Here is a 13993-nt window from a genome sequence, read left to right as displayed (position 1 = left end):
AAAAAAAAAACAGTTCAAATTGACAAATGAATACGTATTTAAAAATGCATTTAATGTAATTCCTGTTTTTAAAACAAATGACAAAAGAAGGTAAAGAAAAGCAATGAGTGCCATATATTTTTAAGGGTCACGCCTGGTCCTTCATAACAAACGCCTACTGTAATTAAGAAGTATGTCATCCCCTCAGAAGATCACGTTTGTCACGTTGGCTACATGGACTGACATGACTGTGAAAACACAAGCCTCACAGGCCCAATAAAATCCTGCCTATTTCCGTGCCACACACACTATCTGTTGTACAGCGATTACATCATCACAGCGGGCACATGGGCAGCCTTGTTTAAAGCACCACAGAGGTTTGTAGCACTGCATTGTTGGGTTCATTTTTCACTCCGCTGCTCTTGTCCAATCTAATCAGAATTACTATTCAAAGCGTCGGGGAAGAGAAGAAAAAAACCCTTTGTGAATTCAAAAGACAGTGAGAAAACCAAGAAATGAACCGAATTTTTCCATGCGTGGTACTAAAAAAAGTCTGATTCAGTTGTTGTGATGGTGAGAACATGGTGTGCTACGCGTAACGCGCGGCAAGTCAGGAGGTGTTTTCTTCCGTCCTTCATTTAAACTTGACGTCTCGCCCTCCCTTCGCACTCAACAAACTGCTGAAGTGACTCAGATGAGATTCTTCCTGCTGCGCTCAGCAACATGCCCTGATGAAAGCAGGCGTTTTCAACCCTCCATCCTCGCTCTCACACACGGATCCACGGAAAAGTGGACGTGCGCCAGCGGGCAAACACATCTGAACATGACAACCACACCTCGCGATTCCACAAGATGGCATTTTACCATTCTTTTCCCAATGATGTTTCGAGTCAAAACAAATCAAAGTAATTAGACTTCAGATGTCAGCTAAACATGGCTACACGTGATCTAAACTCAATGAGGCAGGTATCAAGTAAACAGACAGATGTGAATTTGTCACTAAAACGAAACTGTATTGCGGTAAAAAGCATCAAACTGGTGTTGCACTTCAATTTGATGCTTTTCCTTCTGAAGAGCGAACTGCAAACAAACCGTTTTTTGTGTTATACGGGAACAGAGAACTTATGGATCACCAAAAAAGGAAATTGCGAGTTTTTAATCTCACAATACAGTATTTTTTCTCAGAATTGCAAATTCACATCTCACAATTCTTAGTTAGTCCAAATTGCGAGTTTTCTCAGAATTGCAAAGAAAAAAAATGTCCATTTTGACTTTTCTCGCAATTGTGAGTTCGTCAAAATTTGGATTTTTCCACCGAGTTGTGAGATATAAACTCTCAATTGGAAGTTATGTTTAACTCTGAGAAATTGTGAGGGAAAAAAAGTCGGAATTGCAAGATATAAATTCGCAATTCAGACTTTTCTCGCAATTGTAAGATTAAGATCTTGCAATTTTGACATTTTTTCTCAAAATTGCTCGATACAACCTCGCAATTCAGACATTGTTTTTTTCATAATTGTGAGATACAATTATTACAAAATGTACAATTGCGCATTATGATGTCCAACTCTGAGGGGGGAAAAAAGACTGATTTTCTCAGAACTATGAGTTTGTATCTTGCAATTATGACTTTTCTTGCAATTGCGAGTTTATATCTCACAATTCTTGACTTTTTTTCTCAAAATTGTATTGTGTATACAGTAATGTGTAATTAATGTAAACTCCTAATTTTAAGAAAAAAAGTCAGTATTGCAAGTTATAAACTATACTGCAATTCACATTTTTTTGTCAGAATTGCAAGTTTGTTTATAAAAATACTATTTTTTTTTTGTCAGAATTGTGATATAAACTTTAATGTCCAATTTTGAGGGCCCAAAATAAAGACTATTTAACAATTCCGACTTGCAATTCTGAGAAAAAAGTCAGAATTGGACTTCTCTTGCAATTGTGAGTTTACATCTTGCAATTCAGACTATTTTTTCACAACTGTGAGATTTTTTTCTTAAAATTGTGAGATATAAATTATAACTTTCTCAGAACTGTGTGATATCAACTCACAATTCGGAAGTTATGACTTTTATCGCAATTGTGAGTTTGTCTTCTAGCGAGCTTATATCTCACAATTTGGATTTTTTTTTTCCAAAATTGTGAGATATAAACTTCCATTTGCAAATTATAAATTCATAATTGTGAGAAATAAACTTACAATTACAATTCACTTTTTTTTCTCAGAATTATGTGATATAAACTCACAATTCTGTGGGAAAAAAAAATCAGTTCTGACTGAGTTTGTATCTCACAATTCTGACTTTTTTTCTCAAAATTGTGAGAATTTGCAAATTATAAAGTCATAATTGTGAGATATAAACTCGCAATGCTAGGTTTTTTCTTGCAATTGCGAGTTTGTATCTCAAAATTGCATGTTTGTATCACACAATTATGACTTTTTTTCCTTAGAATTGTGAGATATAAATTCACAATTGCGAGTTATAATGTCCAACTCAAAAAAAAAGACTGGAAAAAAAAGACTGATATTTTCTCAGAACTGATGCAAACTTACAACTTTGACTTTTTTTCCTCAGAATTACGAGTTTGTTTCTGCAATTATAAGATATAAACTTTAATTTCCAATTCTAAGGGGGGAAAATACAGACTGATATTTTCTCAGAATTGTGAGTTTGTATCATGAAATTCTGAGAAAAAAGTCAGAGGTGCGAGATAAAAAGTTACAATGACCTTTACTTTTATTCAGTGTTGCAAAGGAGCTTTCATACGAACTTCATTGTTATCAAGCTAAAGAAAATATGACTCAGAGTTTTAAGAGAGGGCAAGGACATTGAAAATCTGTGCTGAGTGCAATTTCAGGCCCAACTGCATTCCAGATGCATGGAAATCAATAGGCATTTTAAATCCTCTTTTGAAAAATGCAAAGCATTTTGGTTAAATTAGTGGTTAGAATGCACGTCTCAAGGTATTTCCAGTTCTCTTGCACTCTTAAATCAGAAAGGAAATCCTCTGTGCCTTTATAACACACGGTAATGGATTCTTTCAAGCCTCCCATGATGCAATTTTCTAGCTTTGCTCCCTTTGAAGTGACCTCACACCATTTCCTTACCCTGCTATTGAAACTCGGCACGACCCCAAGGCCACGAAGTCATCCGAATTCCTTCTGAGCAGACCTGTACGGAGAGTCTGACACACTGTACGCAAGTGAGGGAAGGTAAAGCCTTCCGGGCTTAAAATACAAAGAACTCACAGCTACAGAAAACAGTCGAGATCCAAGAACGACCTGCTCGTCAAACTACCAGGGCATGTAGCGACAGGTACGCTCGATCCACAGACATAAGCTTTGGTGCGAAAAGCTCTCAAGTTCAGGAAACACACCTACATTCCGGCTGTCAGTCAACTTTTACAAAGAAAGGTCAGTTGGGGAGTTTGGGAAGGAGAGTTTCCCTAGTAACCAGTGAAAATAAACCCAAGCAAATGCCAAGGGTGTAAACGGGCTTTAATTTGTTATCTCCGTTTGACGAATGACTAATGGTACTGCCTAAAAACAAGCCCTGTAAGTAATTTGTGAGAGCCTGCAGTGCTAAAGCGGGCTTTCCAAGAGAAGGTAATGTGAGAAGATTGTTACAATCAAGTCCATTGACTGGACGACAGCCAGTTTCTCATCACCTTTAAAATCACAATGTCATTGATTCTTTCTAAATACTGTCAGCTAAGATAAAACAGAACATGAAAAATAGAAAACGAAAACTTCACATTAACCATATCTAACAAAACAGTTAGCATGAACAGCCCTGATGCCTCTAATCTAACTGTTTTCACAAACATGTAAGATCAAAACTGTACATAAACTATTTTTTTCATAAAATTAGTCTCTGCATCTTAATATTTAAGGGCATTGGGTTGATGCACAACCTCAACACAAGTGTCATAAAAAAAATAAAATATTTTTTTTAGATGTTAACAAAAATGTGTTTCTAGATTTATGGATATTTATGGATTATCTCAGCATCACTGACTCCATCCATCTTTAATGTGAATGTGTTAATAAATCACCCTAGTAAAATATGAATTGACAAATCTAAAACAAATTAGAAATGCAAGAGTGCAATCAAACACATTTTAAATGTATATTTTTACATAGATAGATATTGATATGACTTGCTAAAAAACAGGGCTTCCACTACATAATAAGAGCACAAAACATCTCAAGGTGTGCTGCCAACAACATCATCTTCCATCCTGAAACATGTCCTCTTAATTCAAACATGAAGACAGCTCTATTTTAATAGCAGATGTGCTAGCATCTCTCCACTGACATTTCAGTCATCTTGTGTTTGCAGACGTTTCATTCAAATGATTTACTGCAACCCGGAATCTACAACAGCTAAAGATTTCGCACTGCGTTTGCAAGCCAGACTTCACTGCTTCAATGCAAAAAATATATAAACGACCAACATAATTAGTGTTAACCTTATGCAATGCTGAACACATACATATTACATCTGAAGAAAACGCTATTGGCAAAACTAATCAATTTTTTATCACCTAAATACGGATTAGAAGGGAGCTGAGGTGATTTAAGGTTAAGAGCCTAGGCTTGTATACATCTTGTCTCGCTCTACGTAACCTAATCCCTTTTTAAAAATCACAGCGTAAAGCTGTGAAACTGCACTATTTGTCTTTACATCCTTTGAGACGACGTACAAGCTGCAAGGCAGAAGATCGAACAGACAAGAAACGAAAACAAGTTTAAAATATGATGAGGTTGCTGTCTGCATGCCGGGTCACGATTTCACCTTCAGAGCTGTGAAAGCAAAAACAAACCCCAACTGCAAACCCCATGGAAGAGGAGAATTCTGACTTCCAAAATAGAAGGTTCTGATAGTAGAACAGATATAAATGATTCCCTCTCTACATCATCCATCTTTGACTCATTCCTGCAGTCTATTTGATTACCTTGAAAGCGTTAATGATTAAACAAGATTTGATGGACGCTTTTTTGCTTCCTAATTCAATTGCAGTGCAGACTTACACTAGAAGAAAACTCCTCTTGGAGCCAATTAACAGCTCAAGCACACACACACACACACTCCAACAGAGCCAAAGCACTCGGAGTGAATAATGCATTTAACCTCTTATTATGCCTGTTGGTGCTGCCCAAGCCAGACTTTCAATATCGTTTTAATATTTAATCAATTTGCCCTGCTCTCCAAGGCTACATCCTGGCACTGTGCTTCTCAGACAAAAAGCGGCACCTTTTCCTGCGTCAGACTGGGATGTGGAATAAAATTATGCATTTTACACAACTTACCTTGACCTTTGCGGAAACCAATGCCAGCTGGAGTCTCTATAGCAACAGAATCTGGCTTTTTATTTCTCGCAGGGGGGTGGCAGCCAACTGCTTGGCTTTCAGAGCACAGCTCAGATTTGTTGCTGGACAACGGGTCTTTCCTCTTAAAACGACTAGCAATCAGCTGCCAGAAACTAGTCTCTGGTTGCAATTGCTTGGTGGGCTTTGTTAGTTTGGCAGGACGGAGTGGGACCTCCAAGACTGCCACCTTGCCCTGAGTTTGGTACTGGATATACTGCGTGGCCCCTTGATCCTCATCTTGCTCCTGAGCTGGCGTTAGCGTCCTCCCAGTAAGGTAGGAAAACGGGCGAGTGGTTTGCATCGATTGCTCGCTAATACTTGAAGTGCGTCTCCGTTCATTTCGATTCTCCTGTTCAACTTGATACCGGTTCCGCCTCATCCGTAGACTCAAGCTCCTCCGCAGGGATCCGAAGGTTGTCTTCGGTTCTTCCGTCTTGTTAGGTTCCTTCAGCTTCGCTGAAGTCTCCAGTTGCTTTCCAGTTGCCTGTCGACCAAACCATCTCCATCGGAAGCCAGGACGAGGCAAACTCCCGGTGCCAGTGGAAGCGTGACTTGCGAGCTCATCCCGGGATCCACTACACTCTTTATTGAGCTCAAGAACGGTCATGCTAACAGGCCGTGGTTTGTTCTTGCTTTTCAAAGTCCGATGTCTTGGTGGTTCTTCCAGTTGACGATGAACCAGGCTGACAGAAGGCGGCATGTCGGATTTTAGACCGTCTATCGCACGAAGCTCTGCGCGTCTTGTCCTACACCGTTGGACCACATCCGGACAACCTTGCTTATTATGGGTCGAGGTAGGCTGAAGATTGTTATTTGAGTTGGTAGCTTCCAACATACAATCACTCCGAGAGTTGTCTTGGTGGTTGGTCGCTGAGGTTTGGTGTCTCCTGGTGTCGTCTGGGAAGACGAACATGCTCACCGTTCTTCTGCTGCCCAGGAGCCGTAGCCCATGTGCAGGCCTTCGGAAGACCGCCACATGAGGTTCTGTTGCATTTTCCACATTACAAATTAGCTCCTTAACGGGAATGTGGCAAAGATCAGCATGGAGTTCTTCGGTCCATGCTTTTTCTTCCCCAGCCAAGTCGAAGTCTTCCGTAGATGATTGTAGCGCACTGCTGTCTTGGAGGAAGGGAGGCAACCGGTCCGTCCTCATTCCTAGTACTTCCCCTTTCCTCCACCCCCCATTCCCTGTGCTACTCAGGTAAAGCCACCTGTTGAGCTTTCCAACTACACTCCTCCTCAGCCCCGGGCTTTCTTGACGTTCCTCCCTCTGATCCGCCTCTTGTCTCTCGTCGTCGTCCTCTTCCTCTCCCAGGTGGTTCTTTATAACTCCCAGCTCAGCCTCTCCTCTCTTCCCAGGAGTGAGAGTCTGTACCTCCTCCTGGAGTCCCATTCTGTAAAAAAGCAACTTCGATAGAGTTCTATCAACTTGGTCTTGGTGAAGAGATGTGATCCTGCCTTTAAAAATCACATTTCTTGTTCTCCGTTCTCTCTAACACGGTCGCTCTCGGAGTCTTTCACCTCCAGGCCACATTCCAAAAGCAAGAATAATCCCTCACCTTTGACTAGCGCGAGACGGAGACACAGTCGGGGGGGGGGGGGGGGGAAACCTTCAAACAAGCCCCAGCATGACCTCACTACAACTTTTACCTTGCAGGGGATTATGGGGGGGGGAAATAAGCACTCTACGAAAACACAAACCTGTGTGCATTGGAGCAATAAATGCAGGCACAGATTAAAGTCTTTGGTCTTCTCCCACTGTCAAAAACAGGTCTGTGCAACCCTGGAGTCAGCAGTGTAGGCAAATTCCTTAATGTTCCGGTTCTTGGCATGAGCGAGAGGGGTCTGTTTGAACTTCAAGCTGTTCCCACATGTCCCGAGGATAACAGCAAAACAAGGAGCAGAATCCTTTGTCTCCTTAAAGCAGAGGCATTGCCAAGGCACCTGTAGAGAAATCCCTGTGGGAGCTACTGCTGTGACTGAAGATTAAAACGGAGGGTGCCTGATGCTTGGGGCGGCGAGTATCTTCGGCACGGTTACCAACATTTGCACCATCCAAATTAAAGGGCATTTTGCAAAGCTTCCCTTTCCCAGAGCCTGCCTCGGTCATTCTCTTTCTGGCTCCCTTGCTCCTACCCTCCCTTCCGAAACTACCCTCCCTCGCAACTGCATTTCCTCATCCAAATGAACAAGGCAGAAATTGGCAAACAAAACTGGGGAGCTCATGAGGGCAGTTTTCTCATGCAAGTTTTGCCTATGCTAAAAGAACTTTTCACATATGCAAACTAGAAGGGGGGAACAGCTGAGACTATAAGCATCACAGAAAAGTTTGAAATGATTTCCCTAGTGCCAGTAGCATTAAATGTGCATGCGGAAGCTGTCTCCACTGTGAAAATACAAATAAGAGAGTTCAAAGCATCTACCCCATAACCAATAGTTTAGCTTTGCTATTAAGATGGCTTGCTAGGATTCAGTACGACATACTGAATACTGAATATCTGTTCCTAATATGGAGAATCTGACTGGCCTAAATGCCATCTGGATTAGAAAAACAAGAGAGCAGATTTTGTGCTTGTAAAGAGCACCCACAAGTGGTTCCAATGAAAACTACCCCACTTGTCCAGTAATACTACACCGCCATAGAGAAATACTATTGGACAAAGATTCCTGTGGTGTGAAGGAACTTATGAGAGGAAATATTTTAGTTGGAATTTACGTCTGTCACATAATGGACAAAAATGATTTTGTCTAAGAATAGCAGACTTCATATTACTTCACTCATATCAATGAGCCACAACCTTAATCAAACAAACTGCAATACTCTTTGCCTTTTCCTTTCTTTACTTCCTTTTTTCCTCCTTTCCATCTCTATTTTCAATCCCTTTTTGTGTGATTTCTTTCCTATTTATTTGCTTTCCCTCTTTCCTTACTTCTTTCCCGTCATTCTCTTTCTTTTCTTTTTCCAGACAATCTGTGCTTTAATCCAGCAATCCTTTATAAACTCATGTCTGACATCTGACAAGTCTGAGAACACAACAGAAGCCACTAAAGTCTTTTCTATAAGAAAAACATTCCTGTGAGTTTCTAAACCATAAACCATTGTTATCCTGATCTTACACCCACTCAAATTAGGATCTTTGATCCATTTCCAATTTGTATAATCTAACAAAATCAATTACATATCTGTTTTTTAATGCCTTTTCTATAAGAAAAAAGAAAAAAGTTTCTTGAACATAAACCATTGTTATCTTAAGTGTACACCAACTCAAATTAAGATCTTTGATTGATTTCCAATTTGTATAACCTAACAAATTCAATAACATTTTCTTTTTTAAAAGTCTTTTCTATAAGAAAAGCATTTCTAAAAGTTTCTTGACCGTAAACCATTGTTATGCTGAGCTTACACCCACTCAAATTAAGATCTTTGATTGATTTCCAATTTGTATAGCCTAACAAATTTAATAACTTTCCTTTTCTATAAGAAAAAACATTCTGTATGTTTCTTGACCATAAACCATTGGTTTCTTGAAATAGTAAAACTAAAGAAAATAAAATAAAATAAATAAAATAAAACTGAAATAAAATAAAAATTAAATCTAAAAAGAAAAATAACAAATATATTAGCTGGAACTTAGAAATCTTAAAAATGTTCTAAAACAAAAATGACTAAAAATATAATAAAATAAAAGCAAAAAAGAAATAAAATTATATCTAGAAAGAAAAATAAAATAAATATATTAGCTGGCACTTAGAAATCTTAGAAATATCTTGGCAACTAATTAAAATAAAAGTAAGTTTAAGTTTTAAAGTACAAAATAAAATAAAATAAAACAAAGTAACATCTTAATAAATAAATAAATAAATAAATATATAAGCTAGAACTTAGAAATCTTAGAAAAAACACCTTGGCAACTAACTGAAATTAAAGTAAGTTGAAGTTTTGACTACAATAAAATAAAATAAAACTGAAATAAAAATAAAATTAAAGCTAGAGAGAAAGAGAAAAATAAATATATTAACCGGAACTTAGAAATCTTAGAAATACCTCAACAACTAACTGAAATAAAATTGAAAGTAAATAAATTTGAAGTTTTGAAGTACTGAAATGTCTAAATATAAAATAAAATAAAACAAATTCTAAAATAAATTCTAAAAAGAAAAATAAAATAAATATATTTGCTGGAACTTAGAGATCTTAGAAATATAAAATAATAAATTAAAATAAAATAACAAATTAAACTAAATCTATAAACCATTGGTTTTTCGAGCTCACACCCGCTCAAATTAAAATCTTTGCTCAGAAATGGTTAATGTTCAAGAAACTTATAGAAATGCTTTTCTTATAGAAATTACTTTAAAAAATGAAATGTTATTGAATTTGTTATGTTATACAAATTAGAAATCAATCAATTACAATTACATTTCCTTTTTTAAAAGTCTTTTCTATAAGAAAAGTGTTTCTATAAGTTTCTTGACCTTAACCCATTGGTTTATTGATCTTACAGCCACTCAAATTAAAATCTTTGATCGATTTCCAATTTGTATAACCTAACAAATTCAATTACATTTCCTTTTTTAAATTCTTTTCTAAAAGAAAACCATTTCTATAAGTTTCTTGACCATAAGCCATTGTTATATTGAGCGTACACCAACTCAAATTAAGATCTTTGATAGATTTCTAATTTGTTTAACCTATTCAATGAAATGCACATATTTGAGAACACAACTAATTAGAAGCCATATTTAGCAAACAAAACGTATGCATTTCTAGATCTAGCTCCTATATGCTCGTTAACAACTCAACCAAAAAGATACCCCATGCTACAACGATTCAAAACTCAAAGCACCGGTCAAAACATCATGCGTAACCAACTGATAAAAAGTTCATCATACCTGAAATACCTTCACTTTCACAGCCTCCACAGCTACAACTACAAATATCTGAAGTTCAATATAAATACTATTTTTTTCCCAAAAACACTCTAAACAGACCACACAAAGACCTTGATATTTAATATTTACCCTTTTTCCTCTTCAATGGCTTCTAAAAGAAGTTCAGGTGTTTAATTACCAAACGACAGAATGTAAAACAAGCACTAGAAAAGGCATAAAACTAAGCATGAGTCAGCAGCTGTGTTGATCAGACAGGAGTTAACACCTGTACGCATGAAACAGATTATTCCCCTTTGAAGACGGATTCATTACCTGCGTCTACAGTGTTCGTCACCCCCGTAACCTCCGCTGAGATCAAACAGTCCTCTTCGCCCCACTGCAGATGGCTGTCTCTGGGCCGTCTTCTCCCTCCAAAACACATCATCATGACAACTTTCCCAAACTACAGGAATATCCTCTAACCAGGGACATTCTCAGGCCAAAATCAAGTAAAAACCAAGTTCAGGGTCGAGGTGAAACGGTGATATCCCAGCACTGCTTTGACTGACTGACTAACATCACGCTCAGAAATCAAAAATGTGACAAGGAGGAGGTGGCAGACAGGTACAAGAAACACGTCCAACCTCTGTAATCCCTCATCATGAGGAGGAGGAGGTGACCACGGCCTCCTTGGCTTACCTGAAGCAGGATTAGTCTAATCCTTAACCAATAGGAAGTCACTCGTGCATTATCCGTCCCTCCGTACCGAGACAGAAACGCTTTTGCATTCAAGTCCACTTTGGAGTAAGGCATGTGTACCACTATCAAAACTAGTTTAACTCAACTTGGTATCTGTGCAATGCTCTGACGCAAGGCGCCCCACTGATATTTCAAGTTTAACCACAAGGCTGTCAGTGATAAAACACTCCTCTTGTCTCAAAAGTCAGACTGAGCAAACATCGTAGTTAAAACTCATGTCAAATCTGTCCCCTTCATGAACCATAACCAGTGTTCAACAAGTTGACTCTAGGGTTGTAGCTATTGATTATTTTAGTAATTGCGTATTCTATCAATTATTCCATCGATAAAAAGTCATTTTCTTTATTAAAGAGCAATACTAAATATACAAGAGAAAATAGGTCTCTTTATGTGTGTGTATATATATAAGTTCATTTATTTCAGTAATTTAACTCAAATTGTGAAACTCGTGTATTAAATAAATTCAATGCACACAGACTGAAGTAGTTTAAGTCTTTGGTAATTGGGATAATTTTGGCTCACATTTAACAAAAACCCACCAATTCTCAACAAATTAGAATACTTCATAAGATTAATAAAAAACATTTTTAGTGAATTGTTGGCCTTCTAGAAAGTATGTTCATTTACTGTATATGTACTCAATACTTGGTAGGGGCTCCTTTTGCTTTAATTACTGCCTCGATTCAGCGTGGCATGGAGGCGATTAGTCTGTGGCACTGCTGAGGTGGTATGGAAGCCCAGGTTTCTTTGACAGTGGCCTTCAGCTCATCTACATTTTTTGGTCTCTTGTTTCTCATTTTCCTCTTGACAATACCCCATAGATTCTCTATGGGGTTCAGGTCTGGTGAGTTTGCTGGCCAGTCGAACACACCAACTTCAGGGAAGCATGAAGGGCTCTAAAATTTCTTGGTGACTTTGGTTTTCAAAAAACACAGTGGACCAACACCAGCAGATGACATTGCACCCCAAATCATCACAGACTGTGGAAACTTAACACTGGACTTCAAGAAACTTGGAGCTTCTCCACCCTTCCTCCAGACTCTAGGACCTTGGTTTCCAAATGATATACAAAATTTGCTCTCATCTGAAAAGAGGACTTTGGACCACTGGGCAACAGTCCATTTCTTCTCCTTAGCCCAGGTAAGACGCCTCTGACGTTGTCTGTGGTTCAGGAGTGGCTTAACAAAAGGGAACACGACAACCGTAGCCAAATTTCTTGTCATGTCCGTGTGTGGACATGACAAAATTCTTGAATCAATTTTACTTGACAAGCCTCTCAAGGCTGCAGTTCTCTCGGTTGGTTGTGCATCTTTTTCATCAACACAACTTTCTGTTAACATGCTTGGATACAGCACTCTGTGAACAGCCAGTTTCTTTGGTAGTGAATGTTTGTGGCTTACCCTCCATGTGAAGGGTGTCAATAATTGTCTTATGGACAACTGTCAGATCAGCAGTCTTCCCCATGATTGTGTAGCCTAGTGAACCAAACTGACAGACCATTTTGAAGGCTCAGGTGTTTTGAGTTGATTAGCTGATTGGCATGTCACCATATTCTAATTTGTTGAGATAGTGAATTGGTGGGTTTTTGTTAAATGTGAGCCAAAATCATCACAATTATAAGAACCAAAGACTTAAACTACTTCAGTCTGTGTGCACTGAATTTATTTAATACACAAGTTTCAAAATTTGAGTTGAATTACTGAAATAAACGAACTTTTCCACAACATTCTAATTTATTGAGATGCACCTATATATGCCAAGTTACATTCAAAATGCAAATACAAATATATGAATAATAATAATTTTATATATATATATATATATATATATATATACACACATACATATATATACACACACATATATATATATATATATATATATATATACACATACACACACATCAATTTCATGTTACTTTAGAAAAAGGTAAACATTACAACCTAAAACAAAGGCATAAGTCAAGAAAATGAGGCATTGAGATGTTTAATTCAGTTCAGAGGGACATGAATGCATTTAACTTGCAGTTACAAATGCGTAAATAATATTTTGTTATTTTAAACAAAATACTGAATACTGATATTTACATGTATTTTTAAAATGAAGATACTGTAAACGTAAAATCAATACCGCCAGTGGGTGGCAGTAGGTCACTGTTAAGTTAAGTGAGTCATTGCGATTGAACTGAATCATTTAACGGATGATTCATTCAAGAACGAAACACCATGTTGCTCAAAGACGCAACACAGTGCTGTGGCTGTGTTTGGAATGGTTATTTGTTGGCAAAATAGAGCAAAAACAGGCAATATGCTGTCTAAAACATAAGTCTCTTAATATTAGCTTCTTGTTTATTGATGAACTGTTGAATAAAATCAGTATCATATTTGTAATCATGCTGAGGCACTCTTCGTTTGATATTCACTAACTTTCTAACTTTCTGTGTCACAGAGAGAATAAGACAATCAACATAAATGGCACTTAGTCTTTCACAAAACATAGCTAACTTAGGGACATCATAACTAACCACCATTAATTTAAGGTGTTAAATATGTCCAGTTTATGCGTCGGTAATAATGGTCCATGGGGAAACAAAAATTTGCCTCGATGATTTTTCATATTCGAGTTACCCAAGGAATCGTTTCAGCCCTAGTTGACTCGTTACATAAACATTTTCGGTTGAAGCTACACACACACCTAATGAAATGCATTTCATTGATGAGGCCTTATAGAAATGAGAGACCATATTGACTCGACATCTCATTACGTTTTCATTAAAAACCACCACGCCATCAGCGGTAGCGTCTGCGAGGCTAAATGGATACAAATACTGACGGATGAGAGAGAAAAAAAAACACATTTTTCCCTTGCGAGATGGTGTAGCCAACACAGAGCATTAGATATGCCTTTCATTTATACCGATTTTAATTATGCAGACCATCAGAAAGTGTTTCTGAATGTTTTTTTCACCCTCAGGGCGCACCTTTATTATGGCGAACCCTTTGG

General features: G+C 37.8%; 1 protein-coding gene across 3 annotated transcripts in view; it reads right to left on the bottom strand.

The window, feature by feature from the left end:
* agap3 (ArfGAP with GTPase domain, ankyrin repeat and PH domain 3) overlaps window positions 1-13993 on the bottom strand; it is a 214151-nt gene that overhangs the window by 114978 nt on the left and 85180 nt on the right. The window contains exon 1 of one of the 3 annotated variants that reach the window (XM_051097604.1): window positions 10565-10815. The exons of 1 other annotated variant lie outside the window; for it this stretch is intronic. In XM_051097604.1, coding sequence (XP_050953561.1) covers window positions 10565-10679 — 115 coding nt within the window. In that variant the 5' untranslated portion in view covers window positions 10680-10815. Of the gene's footprint in view, window positions 1-5299; window positions 6954-10564; window positions 10816-13993 lie in introns of those variants that run through there. One more of the 3 variants, XM_051097601.1, reaches the window with a different exon arrangement.

The sequence above is a fragment of the Labeo rohita genome, chromosome 24 (genome assembly GCF_022985175.1).
Source record: "Labeo rohita strain BAU-BD-2019 chromosome 24, IGBB_LRoh.1.0, whole genome shotgun sequence".
NCBI classification, from domain to species: domain Eukaryota; kingdom Metazoa; phylum Chordata; class Actinopteri; order Cypriniformes; family Cyprinidae; genus Labeo; species Labeo rohita.
The sequence above is the reverse complement of the archived record's forward strand: the minus strand, read 5'-3'. Positions and strand labels throughout refer to the sequence as shown.